The 23,237-nt window shown below is 26.6% G+C and overlaps 1 protein-coding gene across 3 annotated transcripts; it reads left to right on the plus strand.

Annotated features, from left to right (window-relative positions):
* Positions 1-118: 118 nt before the first annotated feature.
* On the plus strand, positions 119-21,832 carry LOC126896967 (calcium/calmodulin-dependent protein kinase kinase 2-like). 3 transcript variants are annotated; one of them, XM_050670235.1, is made up of 11 exons: positions 119-439; positions 5,657-5,760; positions 9,291-9,396; positions 13,685-14,033; positions 15,110-15,163; positions 15,371-15,422; positions 19,789-19,932; positions 20,000-20,110; positions 20,226-20,809; positions 21,034-21,125; positions 21,448-21,832. In XM_050670235.1, the coding sequence occupies exons 2-11, from the start codon at positions 5,733-5,735 to the stop codon at positions 21,515-21,517; spliced, it is 1,590 nt and encodes a 529-aa protein (XP_050526192.1). In that variant the 5' UTR covers positions 119-439; positions 5,657-5,732; the 3' UTR covers positions 21,518-21,832. The 3 variants fall into 3 exon arrangements, with proteins under 3 accessions (XP_050526192.1, XP_050526193.1, XP_050526194.1); XM_050670236.1 differs by lacking the exon at positions 119-439 and adding an exon at positions 5,434-5,589; XM_050670237.1 differs by lacking the exons at positions 119-439; positions 5,657-5,760; positions 9,291-9,396 and adding an exon at positions 13,426-13,596.
* The last annotated feature ends 1,405 nt before the right edge of the window (positions 21,833-23,237 follow it).

Raw genomic sequence — 23,237 nt, forward strand, 5'->3', positions numbered from 1 at the left:
TGATTTAATTCGAGCTAGTTGAAAGTTGTTAAAGACTTGACAAGGTCAGCTGTACTTCTTTAGTCGTACATTGAAGTTCATGTGTAAGGAGAGATACCGGCAGTAAGCGCGAGTGAACTGTTGAGATTATACGATATAGTCGTCCGGTCAACAGTAAACAATTCAGTGTTTGCCGAGGCCTCGTGGCAGTCGGGAAGTGATTTCGAGTGTTCGATCGGTGAATATTTTGATCGCACGTTTCTCCAAAGAAACTTAACGAAAATCAACAAATTGAGTTTCGATAATTAGTAATTAAATATTTTTATTCGGTAAAAACTTTTATGTTTGCATACAATAGCTCATCAGTTTTCAAAATACTTATGTGGATTTATTTTAAAGTAAATACAAATTCTTTTGAATCGGATGAAAATACATACATAACAAACTGAACATAACAGTGGTAAGTTATTAACAGTTATATTCGTAAGATAAACTCAATTAAAACACCAAAAAAGGTTTTTTTTTATATCACTACATTAGCAAACCCGTATACTTTTGTTGAAATTAATTTAAATTAAATTATGCATACGTCCATGACACTATACTTATGAATGTTTTTGGCGGTAATTCTATTCACTATTAGTCACATATTTGTCGATTAATAATCCAATTAATTAATAGAATGTACTAAAAGTTTCGATTATAGAAAACTTTTTTGTCAAGTTATAAGATTACAGTTAAATAATCAGAAATTATTTAATGTGTGAAATATTTCTATACTTGTTATATACACATCGTTCTTAACAAAAAATGATGTTTATAAAATATGCTACTTTAGATTTATTGGTTGGCTTAATATTGTAAAATTATTCTGTTTCTCAAAAATTGTATTTATTTAAGTATAATAAAAGTTTCTTAAGGTCCGATTGCTCTATAATTTTACAAAATTTAAAGAATTAAGTTTTCATGTACAATTTATTATTTATAATCAAACACATAACTTTTTAAAAATTTAATATTTTGAAACTTTTTAAAAATATTTCTGGAATAATACGTATACATAAGAATAAAAGTGTATTCCAGTGCCTGAAAAAGATTTTAGGTTTTTACTTACAGTATGAATTAAACCTGAATTACCATATATTTATATGTCACAGAATGTTATGTATTGTAGAAATGACGCATGTCCAGATCTTTCAAACGCCTACCCATAAGTTAAACTAGGGTAATTTTTTTTATTAATTCTATGTACTTCATCGAGTATTTTCCTTTAGGCATTTAAATTTTAGTGCAACTCACCAATGCTTAAAACAGTTTTTTACTGTTTTCTACTGATTTAATATTTTGGACTAGGGTCATTTCTCAATTAAGTGGTTCAAATTGTATTAAGTTATTCTGAACACAACATCAGCCAGTACAAAATTGTATTAATTGACTTGTAAACTTAGTAATGTGATGTCACTGAGGTTATAGTTTTAATTATAATAAGGGGGGGAGTTTACCCTACACTTAAAATTAAAAATATTTCAACACTACTATATAATTCAATGATAAAGTTGCACAAACATTTCAAACATTGATTCAAATAAAATGTATAAATGTACTTAATTCCTAGCTCTATTTATGAATAAGAAAAAACGTTATACAAGTTAGATTTTATACATTAAATTTTTACGAAAACAACATTAATCTAAATTATTAAATTTAAATTAATTATCTATGACAAAAAAATGTAATTTAATGTTAAGAATTAATTTTGTATAAGTATGCACCTTCTAAGTTGTTGTTTTATACAAAAATTTGCATGATATAATTTTATAAAAAAAAAATTTAATGCAAATATATTTTATAGTTATATGAAGTAAAACCAAATATATTTATAGATTTTTGTATATATTATTTTGAACTTAGACATTGTTCATCTGAATAATGTTTATTGTTCATTTCAATAATATTCAGTTTACAGTCAATAACAGAGCTGTTCATTTCAGAAACACAACAAGGGAATTGTGTTTTTTAGTAAATAGACACGGAGGAGTCGAGGCCGGCTCTATGACCTTTAGATACTCTCCTACTCGTTGTGTCTGTATTTTATAAAGTATGTTTTTTTACCTGTTATGGGTTCACCGCAAAAAGAATCTTAAACCTTGAAGCAATTATTTTAAAAATTTTGCAGTCGAAAACTACTGTAGTACTCTTTGGTTCGGTACTATACTAATGTTACGTTTATGTTCAATTAAATACATCTCGTTTAATTTTTAACCTCATTACAATTCTTATCAACCATCTATTATTTCAACATAAGAAATTAGTTGTCTGGTTTTTTCTAATTAACATACTTCAATATTAACCGTATAAATTATCTGCCGACGGCAGAGACGTTATGAAATTAAACACTTTTTTCCAATGATTAAATTACGTAGTAATCCTATTAAATAAGGAATTAATTCCAGTAGGTCTGTGTCTTATTTTTCTGCTTATTTATACCGATGAGTATTGAATTTTTAAGCTATCACTTGAATTTATACTTACTAATATTGTCCTTGGTTGAAAAGTTTAATTTGTTTACTAAACAAATCCCTAGAGGTCTTAGTGATTTGACGTCATTGTGGTCAAAACATATAATTTTAATAAGCTTCATTTAGAACGTATATAATGCATAAAAACTTAATAATCATTAATTAGTATGTTGATGAATATTTAATTTATAAAAAATAGTTGATGAATATTTTTTAAATACAATTAATATCTAAATAGCATCTTAAAATTACTGAAAACTTCAAGAGTAAATATAATTATTATTGTCTTAAGCGAACACGTACTCATAATAAAAAATAACAATTAACTTAATACTAAACAACCTGTAGAAAATTGTAATTTGTATTGAAAATTTTAACGTTTTTTACCTAAATACATGACATTTAAAATTTAAAAATCTATACCCTCAGCCTTGATAAATTGCTTGGAATAAGTAATACTTTAAAAAAAAATTAAAAATGTGCCAAGGCGACAAAGAAAAAAGGTCATATTTTTCGGGTGTAAAAACATTCGAATGACTTTAGTTAAATTGTTATTAGAATTTATTTAATCTTAGTCATAACCGATTAGTCGAGGAAGTGTACACAATTAAGGGGATGTAAGGATAATTTTCTATTTCCTTTTTCGCTCTGAGTATAATTTAATTGTTACTGCAATTAGATTATTGTTGTTCATTTGAAAACTAATATTATTCAAAATAATGTTATCCGTACCACGTAAAAACTGTTTAAAAATTTAATTCACAAAATACAAATGAGTTGTTGAATAATTTCATAATACTTTTTCCAGTTGTCCTGTAAGCGTAACGACATCCAATACCACTTTTTTAGGCAATGGTCATTATATTCATTAAACATTTAAAATAACTACTCTTGAAAATATATCAATCATTTTAAATATAACCGCAATCCTAATTCTCTCACATATATAATTTAATGTAAAATAAAATAATCATTTAATTTAACAAGTGTAACTGTAATACAGTTGTAATTACAATTTAATACCGATTTAATGTACTGCACTGTTGATATAATAATAATGTTATATTTTAAGTAAAACATCTTGAGATAAAAAATTTTTATTTTAGTTTTTTTGTAATTATTCGACTATACCTTAATTTTATGAACTTAAAACCATTTAGTGGTATCATGTAATTATTCAAGTATAAATTTATCTTTAATTTAAAATAATATTTTCGAGATTCGTTTATGCTATTCACAGTAAATTTTGTATTCATATCATTATTATTTCGGTTTTTTTATTTAGAAAAGCGTGTAATTAATTTTTAAATAAATTTGTATAAGATGTGTTTTAAACAATCAATTATTTATAAATCAAATTTTCAAGGTATTAGTTTTAAAAATAAGCAGACATCACAAAATCATTATTATCGTAATGAATTAATGATTAAAAATTGCCTGTTTTACTTATTATTCGACACATAATGTCGATGAAAATAATATTTTAAGGCTTATTTGCGTTTAAGGGAAATTCTTATTGAAATAGCCCGAATAATTTCACATTTAAGTACTCGATAAAAAAATATTTATTGTGACGTAAACGCATCGTGTCATGGCGTACTAATGACCCATAGACTATAGAAACGATTAGAAAATTATACTATTGGTATGCAACGATAATATTTTATGTAATATTGAGTGCGTAGAATTTCCATTATTTTTTTTTATTATTCTATAACTAAAATTTAGTTTTGATGATAAATTAAGTAAAAATGACTATACTAAGATGTGCTACTACAGTAAATTTATTCTGAAGGTATTTCTAAGGTTTAATCTCTTGTTTCAAATTGAAAAGTAACACAAACTATATATAATATTACATATTTTACATCCTTTTATTTCTCAAATTTAACATGCTATAGAGGGGCTGGCTCTTTTTCACATGTTAAGGAATCAAAGATAGTTCTTTTCTAGGTCATTGATGGACGACTTGTACAAAAAACAAACAAGGCCTTGCCAACCCCTTTAGGTAATACAAACTACCATTTTAGTTACCAACTGAAAACTGCTTAAAGAAGTATAATAAATAATTATATTTTTCTAACTTCAAATAAACAATGAGTTTATTAACATTGCTAAATTAATTAATTAAATTATTCATTTCAAAAATTCTTACTATTTTGATTAATTTAGTTAAATGTAAATTAGTCATCATAGTTTTTGTTAGTTTTATCAATTGCGGGCAATGCCCACAAGCAAACGCCAATAAGGTCAAGTGATTGAAAAAAGTTGTATTTATATATACAAAACATATATATTCGGTATTGTGTCTCGATCATACGTTGATAAATTAATTAATATAATCAAGAGAAATTATACAATTGATAATTCATCATAATATATTTTATGACGTTTCAATGCGTCACGGGTGAGTTTATGTTATATTTCTTTATCAGTTATTACCTATATAATTATGCTTAATAATGTAAATTATTTAATACTTTGTTACTTATGTAGCGTTAATAATTTAAACATCATTAGCTGTTAAACATAATAACAATAGATTATGACTTAAAATTTTTAATTTTTCAATGACGTATTTATTTTTACTTAACGTTAGTCTAAGTAGCGGTTGATTATAAAACTTATGTTGTTTATATTTAATAAATATTATTGTACTTTGTTATTGCAATAGTATTTATTAGAAGACTATTTATTAGAAATAATATGACTATGTTTACGCAATATGAATGTTGAACTACTGCAACTAAAAACACCGATAACGAGAGAACATATTTATGTAACGTAAAATAATTTCAGTTTTAATAAAACTATTAAAAACAATAAGATTATCAGTTAACCAGTTAAAATTGTATCATGCATCGAATTTTAATTGACCACTCATCTAACACACACACAAACCGACTAGTCCAGTCCAAAGTTTACTAAACGTTTCATCTTTTTTCTGAAAACGCTGTTATTAGGCATCATTGTACCATTAGCTACCCAACGAATTGCACTTCTATTGCTAACGCATCGATTATTAGATATTTTTTCTAAATTTTACATACATTAGCAAACATAAGGTCACAGAAAATTTTGTTCATTCAATGTATGTCATATGTCCATCTCATGAGTTGTATAATAAAATTCACTAATATTATTTATTTTATTTTCAGTCTGTGAATACACACTAACGGACTAAGCAAAAACAATAGAATACACTGGATTTTCTAGGATTTCTATTGGGCTCGTATGCAACGCCACATGACTTCAATACAAGGTTAGTGGTTTTATCAAAATATACAAATTTGTAATAAATATTTTTTAAATTATTAAAAAAAATATATTGTGTTATTATAAAATTACTATAAAATAAGTAAAAGTATTTATATCAATTGATTCTACATTTGATGAAATTGAATGTAATTGAAGGGCTCGGTTTAAGTAAAAAATTTACATATAAACTGTGTGAAAACAATAATAATAACGAACAAAAATTTAAAGAATAATTATGAATCTTTAAAAGTTTTATATACATTTTACCTTAATAATAAAAATATAGTAATAACAATTCTATAGTTTTATGCTACGAATAATTGCAAATGGCGTTCGAGATGACCCAATACCTGTGCGTAATAGTAATAACGACAGAAAGTGGGATAGATTGCTGTAGGGATATATATTCGATACTCAAATATGGTTTAGGTCAACCTACTGTGACAAAAATATGTCTATAGTGCAGATTAGTGTAATGAAGTAATTAAAATTTAATATAAATCTTACAACTTTATACTTTTAATAAGAAATATTCCATTAATAAATAAAATACTGTAATTTTTCAAAATGATAATATATTACCATTATTAAGGTTGGCTCATAGAGAAAAATCTTGGTGAAGAGGCAAAAACAAAAATATGTCTCCCCATTAAGTCTCCAAAATGTAGGAGCAAATATAGAAGTACGATAACTTTTTTGGGAATTTAAAATTCATTTTTTTCTTAAAAATAAAGAAATTTAAGAGGGTTAATGAATTAATGAAACATATTTTTCGAAACAATTGTAAAAATCATTGTATTTATTAATATAAAAAAGATACGTTTCTGAAATAAAAAATGAGAAAAATGGAAGAATTTATGATATTAGTTCTATAAAACTAGTTTCGAGGAAATTTTTTTGCATAGAGAAATAGTAACAACTTAAGAATTCTTTCAATTTTGTGTTATTTAATTAAATAGTCTCAGATAAAATTTTATATCTTAAACATAAATACAATTATAGTTAAAAAATCTATTCTTTTTATATTTAAAATCTGAAATTTTTTCAAGAATTTTGTCTCTTAAAAGAGAAAAGGATTTATTAAGTTGCTATAAGTAAAATAACAAGTTGTTTTTGTCAAACAAAATTGACCATGAAATTCATGAAAAATTTCAATTTGTATAACATACGATGTCTTTTTCTTTTCCCTCATCTTAATCTCAACTACTTGGGGTCGGACACCCTTACTCTAAACGTCTACTTGACATTTGTATGTCATGTAGGTAGTTTTTAGGAGTAACTTTTAAAATTTAAACGGTAACATTTAATTATTCTACTTCTCTTGGATTGAAAATAGACTAATAAAATTTGATTGGTCAATAACCAGTTTTGTAATATTGATAAAAACAAATAAAACTTCATTCATTGCATTATTATGAAGAAATCATTATTTAATGAAAAATTTGAGGGTAGTATTTTATAAATCACACAGTACATAAAAAAAAAAAACTTACATTTGTTGAAAACAATCGCTCGACTAAAAAAAATATTTAGTTTATGTCGTCTTTACTTTTGTTTACTATAATTTGCACGCGATCAAATTAACATAAACAAATTCACTAGTCATAGTATAATTATGGTAAAAAATCGAACGAAATAACCACGTTCATCAAAATAAATTATACTAACATCGAATAAAGTTTCCTGAATGTTTCGTTTTTTTTTTTCATAATACAAAAAATTATTAGTATAAAATTTCTAGGTATTATTACTACCAATTATTATCCTCGACGAAACGACCTAGATTTCAAAACTTAAATAATTATATCATGAAGTCTTCCACTTAGTCAATTTATAATTTGATACCATGCATAATTATCGTGCCGCTTTGGTGAAAAGCTTCTTTGAACTTTTATGATAAGCCGAAAACACAATTAATTTGGAAGCATGACCCTCATCTTCTTAAGTATCAGTTAAACTCTTTAAAGAAAATAAATTACATAATTTTAAAACGATAATACCTTTGTGAAAATAGAGGTTTCAAAACTTATCTCTATGCTTACTAAACATATAATTTGCTAACGTAATTTCTTTGATCAATAAAAGTTAAATATTTATAAATAATGTACATCAAGCAATTCAAGTACATAATTTTCATTCTAAAATTATTAAAACCACCTAATTAAGCACAATAGTTGAATTTGATTTTAGATAAAAATTTGTTTTTGTTTATAAAATCTGAAATTGTAATTATAATATGCCAGTTAATACATCATCGATTGATAGGCTCTATTTTTTGTTTGTTCACTCGTCTGAAATTGACCTTAACATTTTTTAAAGACTAGATACGCCAACGTTTTGTAATAATACTAGTGATAACAAAACCGCAATATGACGTAGTTGTCAAATATAAATCTTAATAAAGTTTACTTTCAAATACTATTTTCTTTTGACTAAAAAATACTTAATTGATGTATTTTTTAAATTAAAAATTAATAATTTGTGTAAAAAAATACACATTATAATATTTAATCATTTTAATAATGAAACATATTTCATAAATTGAAATAATATTAATACAAAGAAAAAATATACAATATTCTAAAATTAAACTAAAACATCATTAATTTACAAATTAGAATTAATTAATAGACTATTTGGTAACCAAAAATATTTGTTATTTGACCTCGGTAAAAAACACTTAAATTTAATTCTCACGGTCTTGAAATGTTTTTTCTGTTGAATATTTAAATTCTATTACTTTATAAAGTTCTTAAGTTTTTTTAATTATAATTTATCTTTGTGGCACAATTCGATTGTTTCTATTATCGGAATAAAAATTGTTTAAAGGTGTATGTATCTTTTTAAAACCTCGCGAGCAAACTTTTTCGTTAATTCTCTCAAATCCGAAAGACTAAGATTTCACGAACCCTGCGGGTAGTATATAAAGTGGTATTTCGCATTAAATACGATTATAATTGTCAAAAGCTTCAAATAAGTAAGTTCAGAGGCATTCTATTATGGGTTTCCCAATTATTTATCTAACTTCCTCGTCTATACGTAATAATATGGAGCAAGTAAGTTGTACACAAGTATTTTCACAGGACGATGTAATAATAATATACCAACAACAAAAACAATCGAAGGAACAATAATATGTAATAACAATACGCGCGTGACGGGTACCTTCTTATGGGTATGCATTCATAGAAATAGTTAAAGAAATCCTATACCGCCTACGCCGCTTAACCTCAGGATGTATGTCAATCATTCGAGCCTTGCAAATTGCGCGTCTTGTGTACATAAATCAATGTATAACAGAACTTGCATATCGCATGTTCAATTTGAATTTCAGTCAATTTCAAATGAAACGCAAAAAACAGTACCGCGACATAATTTTAGTTAAGTAAATTGTAATATAACAGTCGTTCATATCGCGAGGTAATCTAATTGTTTAAAAATAAATTAATTACTTTTTTGACATTAGTTATAAAAACAAAAGTATTTTATCATTGAACAAACAAATAATAACTCATATTGTTTTTTTTATTACAGCTTCTTCGATATCGACATGGAAGCCATCCGCAGTGGACGTGAAGACTAGCTGTAGATTAACGAGTAATATTGCTAGCAGCAATCTTACCTCTACAGAATCCATCAGGTGAATTTTACATAAATTAATTACCTGTTTTTTAAATTTCTCACCTTAAGATCATTCAGAACACTCAGAGAGGGTCAAGTATTGAAAATACCTACGCAAGTCTTTTTACTTTAACCTTATCATTGACAGAGAGTACATTTAACAAAATAAACATCACAGCACATTTATTACGATGGCAAAATACTCGTTTACCTATACGAATAACTAAATAGAATCGTTTCCCAATCTATTAAAGTCCTTACCTTCAATTTTAATTTGGAAAGTAAAAACAAACATTTTTCTAAATTTAGAGTATGTTCTTAAACATACTTTAAGAACCATCAATTTAATATTCTGTAGGAATATTACTATTATTATTTTCTAATAATAATAAACATACTTTAAGAACCATCAATTTAATCTTCTCTAGGAATATTACTATTATTATTTTCCAATAATTATCAACCTTGAAAAAAATTAAATATCCATCATATTTTTCAAATCATATTTTCAACCAACAACAGTAGTCGTCATTGTCAATATACTTATACAAGCTCTACATGTATACGGTAAGGCGTGATGTATCGAATAACGTTTGTGCGTTGTTCGTGTCCCCCGAGGACCAAAAGTCAAAAGCTGTTTACTTTTTCTTTGACGACCCGCAAAATTGCTGCCAGTAACGACCGTCGGAGGTTGTTGTCTTGTTATTTTGCACTACCTATATTATCCTTTTTTACCTTGACACAAGCGTGGAAAATGTTCCATTTTACCTGCGCGGAAGGACTACCAACAATGGCTTTGTTTTCTTCGAAATGGAAAACTTCTGAATTTAATTGAATTGATCGAGGTTACTATTATGCGTGAAATACTAGTTGAACATATGATGACTCTGAAACCAATAAATTAAATTGATATTTGGTATGATAAACGGTTAGAAGTCCTTGATTTGTTACTGTTGACCAAGTCTTCAATAGCTTTGTTCTTATTGTGTTGTTTTTTAATGTTACGCCGTATTATCAGACTTTTTTAGCTTTCGGTTTTTTATTTATTTTCCGTATACGCTGTTTTATTATCTACAGTAAAACCATACCTTGTCTATACTATCTTTTTGGGTGACATGCGCACAAGTCCTTCGAGGGATGCGGCTGTCGGCAATTTCATTGCTTTAGTAAGACACACGGCGCACAAAACATCATGGTAGTACGTTTCCGATACTCGGAACATCAATAAGTATCGTCGGCCTTTGTTACAAAGTCATTTTTACGTTAATAAAAAAAAATCATTTCAAAATAGGAATTCTTGGTAAATTAAGAATGAAGAGCTTTTGAATACCACTAGGTCTGTTAGGATATTTTTCCATAACGCCGTATGAGCTGTTCAGAGCTTTTTACACGAAACACAAAGATTTCATCCGCCATAGCTGTAAAACTGGCGTATTATTTCCATAGTGTGGCATTTATTGTGATTAACATGTGACCGTCATTGTTTCAAGACGGGCATTATAGCGTCACGCCTCATCAGTGCCCAAGTAGCGTAAGTCTTATGTAAAAAATTATCTGTTTACATTTTATAGACGTTGTTTTATTTTTTTATTTTAGAGTACCTACTCTTTAGCAATTCTTTGTGTCTAGTGTCTATAATTGATTAAATTCTAATTGGTTTTTAATAGCAAATGTTAAAGAATCGACAATTTTGAAGTATAGAAAGTTATATAATTAGACATAACCGAGATTTGCACGTATTGATCGTTTAACCGTATGAATGAATGTTTGGTAATTGTATTAAACTGCAGTTTTGAAATGATTAACGTTGAACACTTATTAGATTTATAATGATTCTCATCATATGCACATGACCATCAAATATAAGTGTTTGACGCAAGTAGGTAATAGTGACGACATAATAAGACAGTTAAATATTTATTACTACACAATGAATTATAGTTAGGGTCATAATTAAATATGACTACTCATTTAGAAAGTAAATATGTATTTTTTAGGTTTTATTTTTAAAATTATTCGTTTTTCGAATCTCATTTAAATTTAATGCATACTAAAAAAGATTTAAGTAAAAATAAAAACAACGCAGTGGGGTAGCGGCATAATTGAGACATGTATATATATATTATCTAACAGTGATAAACATCACTATCATAAAAAACGATTCAATGGGAATCTGTTAAATTTTACAATAATTTATTTACTTGTAATTTTACAATATCTGTTCTTTTTATATTGTACTGAAATATTATTAAATAGTTGTTAAATTATTTGCTTGTTGAGAATATAATATTTTTTATTTTATTTCGACAGCCAATTTTTTATAGTTGAATATTTGTTTAAACATTTTTTTTTTTATATTTCTAAAATTGAAGGAGTTTTCCAATTTTTAATAACGATAGGTTCAATTAGAATAAAATCGTTTTTTTTAACATAAGTCATTATAATCAATCCAATGAGAACTTTCATTAACTAACATAAAAATACATTATGGTAAAATGAATAACTTCTCAGCTTCGAATCTAAAATAATAGTAAAACCAATTCACAAAAGAATAATCTTCAATGACACATGACACGCTTCTTTTCTTTTTTTGTAGAACGTTTTTTTTTTTATGAAATCATAAATGTAAATATACACAAAACCTTGTTAAACATACATGTATTTTCATATTTTACGCGTGTCGTTTAATGAATGATATTATAATAGCGTTTTACGTGGCAAAAGTACCATTTTGAGCCGGAAAATCAGATATAAATCTACTAGCCGTTCACAACACAATAATGTAACATAATAGAATGTGGTGATAGTAGTTAAAAGTTAATATATGTAAATTATAGACATGAAATACGGTATTGAATGTTTCAAAGGGGTTGTATATATACAGAAAAAAATTCAACGATTAATTGCGTTTGAAACTTGTTTATGACGGACAACCACATTACGAAAGCTTCATTGCGTTAGCTAATGATATTTTAATGGGCTAATTCTTGTCTGTTTGCAGGTAACATTAATTATAAAAGTAATGAATTAAAGCTTTTTCTAAAGAAACATTATAATAATTCGTTGAGTGTTGTACAACACAAGGCCGCGCACAAATAACTACTATAATATTTAAATATTTTGGCTACTGTATTGGCCTGCAAGTTTTAATTTCAAAATACTTTTCTCGGCCATCTGACATTTATTATTATGCTACCAGAGAAATGTGAATATGAAAATTTGATATTATTTATGTACGGGTAATAAATAAATAATTGCTGTGTTCATTTGTACTACGACACTACAGAATAATGATTTGAGTATGAAATATACTGGCATTTATAGGAAGGCTCTTTCGATAAAGTTTTGAACTCATTGAAATTCACAACAAGTTCTCATTGGATTTGTAAATGTCCTAACTTAATCGCGTGACACCTTTACTTTAATAACGATGGATAAGTTTAATCATATTAAAATCAATTATAATATAATTTTATACGAAATAAAAAAAAAAATATATTTATATAACATTTGTCGACATTTGTTTGTATGGCGACATGTCATGTAATAGCATTGAGTTTTTTATAGTTAATGTATGCATTATTTCGTCGTTCGATTTTAAAATTTCAATGAGATATAATATCAGTTATGTCAACGGCCTACACAAACAAATAGTTGAAAACATGTTATCATATATTATTAGGTTTAATATTTAATAATTAGCTGTATAAAAAATATAGCTTACTTACACATTTGTGATTTTTATAAAATATTAAAGAGAGTTCTCGAGGGCGTTTTTATGTGATGTAAGGCGTTCATAATTAATTTCAAGCTGTTTTGCATGGCTTTTGGTGGACGTATCCTTGTTATTCAAAACAGCACACGATAACTCTCAATAAATGAATATAATTAAAGTAATAACAACTTGTTTTTTTATAAAGTGTTTTCATCATTTGTTTATGACTTACTTGTTTTTTTAATTTTTAATCGTTATTGGATACTACTTATTATAAAAGTTGTCGGTCCTCGAAGTGGTATATTAAATATCGATAGGTACTGATCGATGTAATTAGTCGTAGTGCGATAGTGGTGTCGAACCAAAATAATCTTTCATAGACCTCGAGTCGCTTAAGAAGTTCTTACATTACTAGTTGTGTTTTTCAATAACGTTCGGGACTGATATTGAAAACATTTTATAAAAATATTCAAATGTGAGCATTATGGGAACTATCTCTACATTGTTTGTGTTTTTTTTTTTTAATATTAAATGCCTTTCATAAATTATTTGAAACGATTTTTATTTAAACGTGATTTTTTTTTTTATTTAGTCGACATGACACCTCAATATCAGTGGATGCCGATTCCTTGCCATCAGTGTCGGGAGATAATGAACAACAGTGTGCCAATCCTATAGACGTAATAAACAGCAATGGGGGAGATAATTCAAAGACTGATTTAACGACTACAATAGTAAACTCAACGACAGCAGCACTAACAACGACATGTCCCCGACCAATATGTCCAAATTTGCCATATTCACCGGTTTGTTCGCCAAGATTTTCTCGAAGGCGACCGCCATTACGGGAATGTGGTGTGTCGGTGAACGTACAGAGCTTAGATGATCCTAACTCTCATCAGAAACTTAATCAGTACAAACTAATCGACTCCATTGGACAAGTAATAATAGTTGCCTTATAAAAAAATGTATCAACTTAAACTAATGAAATCAGTATTCCATGAATATTTAAACTCCTACAGTGTAATTAAAATATTCATATCTTAGTTCTTATAAAAATAAAAGGTTTATTAAAAATAAAAATTTTATTTTATCAAGAAAGAAAAAACAAATGAAAGATTAATGCGTATAATCCAAAATATATGTTAGTTTTACAGTCAATGTCAAATCACGTTCTAGAGTTGATAATGTTAAGTGATTGGCTCAAAATATTAAACATATTCTATTATTATTCATCATGTGTGCAAAACTCAGGGGATCAATGCCTTTTGTTAGAGCAAAATCAAATCGATAGTCAACATTTTACTACTGATTAAAGTATTAAATTTGTCATTCATATCATGACTTCTCATTTCCATAAACGTTATCGTTCGCATAAACTTCAGATATGTATAACTTGTATACATCACTAGGAGTGGGTTGATCTGTCATGCATAACATAATAGTAACACTATCATGTGTAATTACTTGTGGGAAAAAAGGTGATGTCCTTTTGATTATTACAGGCAACATAAGTGTTATGTGAAATCTTCACGAGGCCTTATTTATGAAAATTGTATAATTAATATTTAAAAAAATTAACTTCAAGCTTTAATAATGAATAAATCTACTTAATTTAGGCACTGAACATTTATTATAAAGTTCAAAATGTTATTTTGAGAAATTGATATCCTTTGAATGTGTTCTATTTTTTTCAATTGGTCGTTTTTATAACTAAGACAGTTTTCTACGTAAACCATATTTCTAGAGAAATTCTATCAATTCTATGTTAATGGAAAATATTTTACTTTAAAATTTTAATATATATATATAAGTTTCAATTATTTAATTAAATAGTCACAAATAAAATTTTGAATCTTAAACATATATATACAAAGTGATCGGTTTATTATAAACCACTTGATTACTCACAAAATAGATACAATATTGGAAAAAATGTTTGATTTCTTTTAATTACATAACTAAAATAGCAACTTATAACATCAAATAAAATTAAAATTATTAATTTATTTTTTAGGGATCTTACGGACTCGTAAAGTTGGCGTATAACGAACAAGATGAAAAACATTACGTTAGTATTTTTTTTTTTTATAAATAATTGGTGAATTTTTGGAAAGTTGATTGTTAAATTTAATTAATTAATAGTTTCATGATTAAATCTCATTTTAACTTAATTTTGAGTTTTATAATTAAGTCAGAAGGCATAAATATATTTTTTTAAATAAAATATGCTCAGTAATTACGACGAAAATACTATACATTTTTATTTTGAATTTAGGCAATGAAAATAATGTCAAAAAAAAAGTTAATGAAAAAGGCAGGCTGCTTTGGTAAGTTTTATTTCATTTAGTCATATTAATTATTAAAAATATTTGTGAAATTATTGATGCTAAAAAATTGAAGTCATATTTATATCATACTGAATATTATCAAACTATTATCCATTGTTGTACTATTATAGTTTATAAAAAATAAAAATATATATATTTTTTAAGTGAATTTGAAAGTAAAACAAATTATAATTGTGATAACTGATTTGGTTAGGTATCAGAACGGGCATGAGTTTAGATTTTTTGAATTGTTTATGCACGTATAAAGAGTATAAGTAATATTGGTAATAAAAATAGTAATTAATTCATTTATAAAAAATAATTTAAAAAAAATTGGTTGTGAATTTTTTCTGTTATTCGCCAAAATTACTCCTTTGTTAACTAGAATAAATCATTAAATAGAAAATTTTATGAGAATTAAAACAATGTTATTTTTAAGATTAATATGCAATCAGAAAGTTTTATAATTACTATTTATTGTAAATTTATCAGAAAAACTCATTATTTTTTGCATATTTATCGTAATAGAACACTTAAATAGAAATCATAGTAATCATTTCTAAGTAATTTTTGGTATTTAAAAAGATTCTACAATTGAAATATCCAGAACTGCATTAATTTTAATGATTTACTTTAACTAAAAAAAAAAAGTTATTATTTTGAATCCCTAAATTGTGGGCAGGTAAAGGGTTAGATTTATAAAAAACCAAATGATTGATAAAGACATGCATCTAAATAAAAAAAAAAATTATACTGATTTGGTCATTTTTGATAAAGTTTAACAGTTAACAAAGCTATAAGTTTTATACACTGTACTACAAGGAACTTTTATCAGGAACAAAAATATAATATTCTAAATCAACATTTCGAGATGTTTTCAAATGTGCAATTAGACTATTTCTATCACTTTTAAGTTTTAGTATTATTGAAAAATAGTACTTACATATAAAAAAAACCCAGCACAGGGGGGTCGCGGCACAGTAATGCCGTGGTATAGTTGGATCAAGTATAATGATATCTGACAGTGATTAAAATCACTATCAAAAATAAACGCTTCGATGCAAATCTTTAGATAGTGTTTAATTTAAAAAAAAATTGGTGTTTTATTCCAAAAGCTTCTTGATCTGCTGGTTCCTTATTAATATCTCGATTAAGATAAAGTATGTCGAATAAAAAGGGTTTATTAAAAAATATTATTTCTCATAAAAAAAATTGTGTGGATCCATAAACTTTTCAATAAGTTATAGCATTATAAAGTTAAATATAATATAAATAATAAAATCGAGAATTTTCACACGAAAATAGCATTCGGTAGCCATTTTCGCCGTGAAGACAAGTCCAGAGGTCAAATTTTTTTTTTTCAAATTAAAGTATATTACATTAGCTTTAATTTAAGATATATATAAAAGTGTCAGACCTTCCGGAACATTTTCAAAAGTTAAGTTGAAAAAGTTAATTTTTTGTGAAAAAGTTGTCATTTTAAATCCCCCCCTGTGGGCAGGTTAAGTGTCAGATTTACAAAAAAAATATACCAAATGATAGGTAAAGACATCAAGCATCTATATAAAAAAAAATTATATTGATATGTTCATTTTTGAAAAAGTTACGGCAGTTTTTAGTAAAAAAAATTGAAAAAATTTCGAAAATTAGCGATTTTTAAATTTGTAATTTTTTTGGAGGTTTCCCCCATTTACGGGGAACGAGGGAATTTTTTTCAATTTTTAAGGGTAATGTCTTCGACTAGATACGATTTGTGATCTTTTGACGTATCGTTGAAAGAAATCCGTTCGGTGAGAGCTGAGAAAAAGTGGTAACAGACACAAAAAAAAAAAAAAAAACACATCATAGTAAAACCAATACCTTCTCAGCTTCGCATCGAAGCTAAAATATACTCTACGTGTAAATGTTTTAACGACATATTAAAAGCATTATTTTAATATTTTCAAAGGCTCAGTGTTAAATTCCTATCATTTCCTCTGGTTATTCTGGTTTAGTTTAATTCTCTATATTAATATAAGGTTACTTTATATAAAGAATGACTTGTAAATTATCTCTTGAAATAGTTTAATATATCTTTAGTTTTATATTAATTATAATATTAATAAATATAATAATATTATTATATTATTATACGAATTATAATTAATCACTGAGAGAATTAGTGCTCATCTAAATTAGTCATAGATTTTTTATTTTTTAATTAAAAATTTATCTATGTTATTCAGTGAAATGTCTGATTATAAAAATATATTTATAGGAGAGCGGGGAAGTTGACACTTGAGGCAAAGTGATCATCTTAGATAAAATAAAAATAATGTTTATGAATATTTTATGGAATATATTTTGGAATAATATTTTTAAATATATAAACAAATTTGTTGAAAATAATTTAAATGCAAATATGTTTATTTAAAACTGTTCTTTTTCCTTTTTAACACAAATTCTTATGACTAGGATACAAGATGTTTTATAGATTAAGTTTGAAAATACTATACACACCACTTTTATTAACTCTAAATCAAAACTATACAATTTTTACAAATTGTTATTTTTATTATCTGCAATCTTATACTCGATGTATCTTTAAATTGCACTTAAAATTAATAAAATTTAAATTTCAAAAATATTTGGATACTACCGTAAGTATTACATTTGAACCGTCTTTTTTTTTCTTTAAAAACCTTTTTCATTACAAACTTAATGGTATAACTTTATTGATTGTCGTGTCAAAACCAATTCAAAGTACATTTTTATTTTTAATCAAAAAGTTTCTATTAGCAATAAATCACTGCTTTAAAATTCGACAAACGTGCTGACAGAAGTTCAAGGAAAAAATTTACGGCGACAATAAAACAATAGTTTAAATAAACTATTACAAACCAACAAAATGTTTTTAATAATTAAGCATATTGATTTTTTTACATTGCGTCGCTAATTCTAAAATGATATACTAAGTATACGAGATTAGATTTTTTAGCTTCGATGCGAAGCTGAAAAGGTATTAATTTTACCATGATGTGTTTATTTTTTTTTTTTTATGTCTGTTGCCACTTTTTCTCAGCTCTCACTGGACCGATTTCTTTCAACAATACGTCAAAAGATCACAAATCGTATCTAGTTGAAGACATTACCCTTAAAAAATTCCTTATTCAAATAAAAAGTAGCTTAACCAGCTTTTTCCAAACAAACAATTAAAATCATTCATTTCTAATATTTTTTAAGTATTTATTGTGAAATTAGATTTGATGTGATAAAAGTATTTAACTACAAAAGTAAATAATTTTACTTTGTAATTTATTAATTTTTTAACTCTATTTGTGTGTGCTACTACCAGTCTATAATATTCCAAATGTTTTTGTAATATGTTGCTATATAAACCATAAATTTAAAAATAAAATGATTTTTAGTTTCACCTGAATATAACGATGGATTTTTACAAATATAATTAAATTTTACAATACGCTCAATTGAGTAAATCTTTTTAACAACTTTTTTTTATTGGTTTTTATAGATATATAATCATTAAAATTAATTAAGTTCTGAATATTTCAATTGTAGAATCTTTTTAAACACCAAAAGTTAATTAGAAATGATTACTATGATTTTTATTTAAGTGATCTATTACGATAAAAATGCAAAAAAAAATCGAATTTTTCTGATAAATGTACTGTAAATAGTAATTATAAAATTTCCCGATTGCATATTAATCTTAACAATTTCATTTTTTTTTATTTAATAATGTCAATTTCAAACTTGCAAGTTGAACTAAAAGTTATGGTAACAAATTCATTTTTTTTTTATTAAAACATTCACTTTAAAAGACAAAAAAAAGTAGATTCAAAATGATTACTTTTAACATATTAAAAATCAAAATCAATAATAATTTGAAAACAATTAATTAAAAAAATTATATAATGTATAATTAAAAGAATTACTAATCTGCGTATAATTAAGGAAATAGAAGTTGATGTTGCTTTTGCAATTATCCATCAATTTTTTAAAATTAAACACTATCTACAGATTTGCATCGAAGCGTTTCTTATGATAGTGATTTTAATCACTGTTAGATTAAATATATACTGGACCCAACGTATGCAACGTCCCTATTATGCCGCGACCCCACTGTGCTGGGTTTTTCTGTTTACTAATTCAAACGTTTTTAAATGTACAAATAAAAAAGTATTAAAAATGCATCATTTACAAATCGGTAGACACTAAAACTCATATGAATTTAAACTCGTTTTGTCAGAAATATATTACATATAATGTAATAAAACCAATATTTTAAGAGTTAAATTAATTTAAAAGTCAGTTTTTACATTACTCTATAGCTTTATATTTTATTGATCAACATTAATTTTTTTAGGCCGAATGAACGCTCGCCGCAAAGGGACCAATCCATTAGACAAAGTATACAGGGAAATTGCCTTATTAAAAAAGCTCGACCATCCTAATGTAGTTAAACTAGTCGAAGTCTTAGAGGATCCAGACGAAGACCATTTATATTTAGGTGAGTATAAAAGCAATCACAGTTGTAACTCTCAGACGTCTAAGTATCTCATAACTTAATTTTCTAGTTTTTGAGCTATTAGAAGGAGGGGAAGTCATGCAGGTACCTGGAGATCCACCCATGTCTGAATCAAAAGCCAGAGCTTACTTTAGAGACATACTAATGGGTCTCGAATATCGTAAGTGGATTAAACTTAAATATAAAATTCTCAAGCATTCTTAAAAGCTGAATTGCTGTGTTGTTTAATATTTTTGTTTTGAACAATTTATTTTTATATTTTGAATTCATTGCAGTGCACTTCCAGCGAATTGTACACAGAGATATCAAACCTTCAAACTTGTTGATCGGTGCAAACGGGCACGTGAAAATCGCTGATCTGGGCGTTTGCAACGAATTTGAAGGGACAAACGATTTGCTTAGTTCAAGTGCAGGCACTCCGGCTTTCACGGCACCTGAAGTGCTCGACCTTACAACGACCACGTACAGCGGAAAAGCGTTGGACATGTGGGCTCTTGGATGTACACTATACGCATTTGTTTACGGCAAATTACCATACGACGCGGATTCGGTTCTGACTGTCCACGAACAAATCCGTACGCAGCCGGTACAGTGGCCCGTCGAACCCGAAACATCACCACAACTGGTGCACCTACTCCATCGGTTGCTGGACAAAAATCCCGACACCAGAATCACACTGCCGGCTGTCAAACAACACGACTGGGTGACCAAAAATGGAGCCGAGCCTTTACCCACCGAGCAAGAAAACTGCGAGTTGATCGAGGTCAGTGAAGAAGAGATGATGAACGTCGTCAAGTCCATACCAAAGCTCAACACTCTGATACTCATCAAAGCTATGTTGAAGAATCATTCATTTCTTGTAAGTTTCAATTCTAAATTATTAGTCTATATTTTATTATTTATTTGATTGAAATTTATTTATTTATACTTTCCCAAATCACATAAAAACAAAACGCACGAGTCAATTTCAAATTAATTACTTTTAAAGTTATTAATAACTAACGCCATTTATTTTCACTAAACACATTTATACAATAGCATAAGGGCTTAATAAAATGTTATGTGTACTAATTTTGTTTACAGAACCCGTTTGCTGCCGAAGACCAAAAACGCAAACTACAACCATCTCACAGATCACATTCAGCGCCTGGAGCTTGTACTTGGTTTGGAGCGAGGTTCGTAGCTGTTTTTAATATAATTTATATATAATTATATTCTTTGATCATAGAACGATAAACTTAACTTTATATGTCATCATAAAAAAACTCATAAAATGTTCTGTCTGTTGTTATAAATGTTTATTACTTCAATTTAAATTAATTTAATTTAAAATGTTTTTGGTGTGTTATAAAATTTTACCCCCATAAAAATAACACTCAAGTATTTGTAATTAAAAAAAAAAATTCACTGCCTGTTAATATTTTCACGTTTAATTTTAATAACATTAATTTATTTTAACTATTTTTTTATTAATATAATTTTTTTTTTTTTTGATAGATCATTATCCTCATCATCAGAAACAACGACTCTTCAGCCTGTAGTAGAAAATGCGGCCAACGAAAAATAGTAAAATCTTCAATTACTGCACTAATGATAAATATTAAAACTGTTTAGAGTATAATGTTAGAATCTTCACATGCGCTTTATTATATTTATATATTCATGTAAAGTTTAATAAATTATGTTGACAATGTATTGTAATGTGATTCATGTGCAATTTTTATCATATAACTTCTTCATACTTAAACAATGATAAGTGATAATTGTAATTTATTTATTTGTTTTTGAGATAATAGAAAGTCTTGATTACTATTTTCTACTTACATAAGTGTATTTTGACATTTTTTATGAAAAGAAAAATATATGTATTTTTTTAATTAAACATTCAATTAAAGTTTGTCGAATTCGTTTTGCGAATCTAATTTCAAGTTAGTTTTTTACCAATGTACACAATTTTATTAATTAAGATCATTCAATATTTTTCAACAATTTAGTTAGAACTAAAGCTGCGAAATAACGGTTTATTTAAAGAGAGCAATTATATTGAGCATATTTTAATTAGGAGTGTTACTTAAATTTTTTTTTTCTGATACGATAGATATCATTGATTACTTTGACTTTATAGTAGTTGGGTGGGCGTAGTGGTCAAAATTATAATAGAATTAGATGCCCGAATATTTACTCCGAATACCACAAATGATGCTCCGGGTCATTTGCACCCGATTTTCACAACCTAAATCCAAGTGTTAATGCAGAAATACTTGATTTTATTCCTAACTAAAATTAATTTCAACTTTATTCATCGATAAAGATTACAATATACAAGGTGAATATTTTAACACTAGCCACTTATTAACCAATTTCTCTTAAAATAATTTTTTTTTTAGTTTTTGTTAGTTACTTAAGTATTTCCATTTATCTATTATAAAATAGTTTTTATGTTCATTCCTAATGTCTTATAGGGGTGTCAACTTTAGTTTTTTAAATAGTAACATATGCATTTGACTAGCTTATAAAATAGAAAATGATTAGTTGATAACAAATTTGAACCAGTATTTTAGAAGTTACCAATTTAAAGTATGACTGGAGGTGAGGTAGGGTGCTGCTATTCTTTATCATATATTTTTTTTCTTGGCCTAACTCATCTTACCACCTAGTTGTAAAAATGTTAATAACTTCTGAAATATTGGCCCAAAAGTTGTTATTGACCAGTCATTTTGTTAATTACATTATTTTCTTCTTTTATAAGATAGTTAAATACGTATGTTGTCATTAAATTAAGGTTGACACCTCTATAAGACAAAAGAGCTGAACACAGTAGATATTTTATAACAGATCAATGGAGATACATAAGTTACCAACAATAGCCAAGAGAAAATTTACAAAAAAGTTATTATAAGAGAAATTTAGTGGCTAGTGTTTAAACAATCACTCTGTATAATTTATCTATTAACTAGGGCCCGGATTATATGCATTAATGGTAGTTGTAACATAAAAAATGACAACTTTATTCATGAAATAACAATTCTATAGTTCTTTTGTTTTTAAGATTAGCAAAAACTAATGTATCGTTTACACTGCTCTATTTGTCAACTTGAGGAAAAATTATCAAATAAAAATTTGTACATTTATATCAATTAAATATTTAATTTAAGGAGTTTTTTTAGCTTTGATGCGAAGATGCAAAGCTAAAGAAATATTAATTTTACCATGATGTGTATTTTTTTGTATCTGTTGCCACTTTTTCTCAGCTCTCACTGGGCCGATTTTGATGAACAATATGTCAA

The sequence above is a fragment of the Daktulosphaira vitifoliae genome, unplaced genomic scaffold (genome assembly GCF_025091365.1).
Source record: "Daktulosphaira vitifoliae isolate Bord-2020 unplaced genomic scaffold, ASM2509136v1 Scaffold_1, whole genome shotgun sequence".
NCBI lineage: Eukaryota > Metazoa > Arthropoda > Insecta > Hemiptera > Phylloxeridae > Daktulosphaira > Daktulosphaira vitifoliae.

What these genes read in the sequence shown, in the direction of transcription:
- LOC126896967 (XM_050670235.1), top strand. Translation starts at nt 5,733, where the DNA reads ATGCAACGCCACATGACTTCAATACAAG. An exon ending in ACTAATGGGTCTCGAATATC is followed by an intron (nt 20,111 to 20,225) that starts GTAAGTGGATTA and finishes AATTCATTGCAG; the next exon opens with TGCACTTCCAGCGAATTGTA. An exon ending in TGAAGAATCATTCATTTCTT is followed by an intron (nt 20,810 to 21,033) that starts GTAAGTTTCAAT and finishes TTTTGTTTACAG; the next exon opens with AACCCGTTTGCTGCCGAAGA.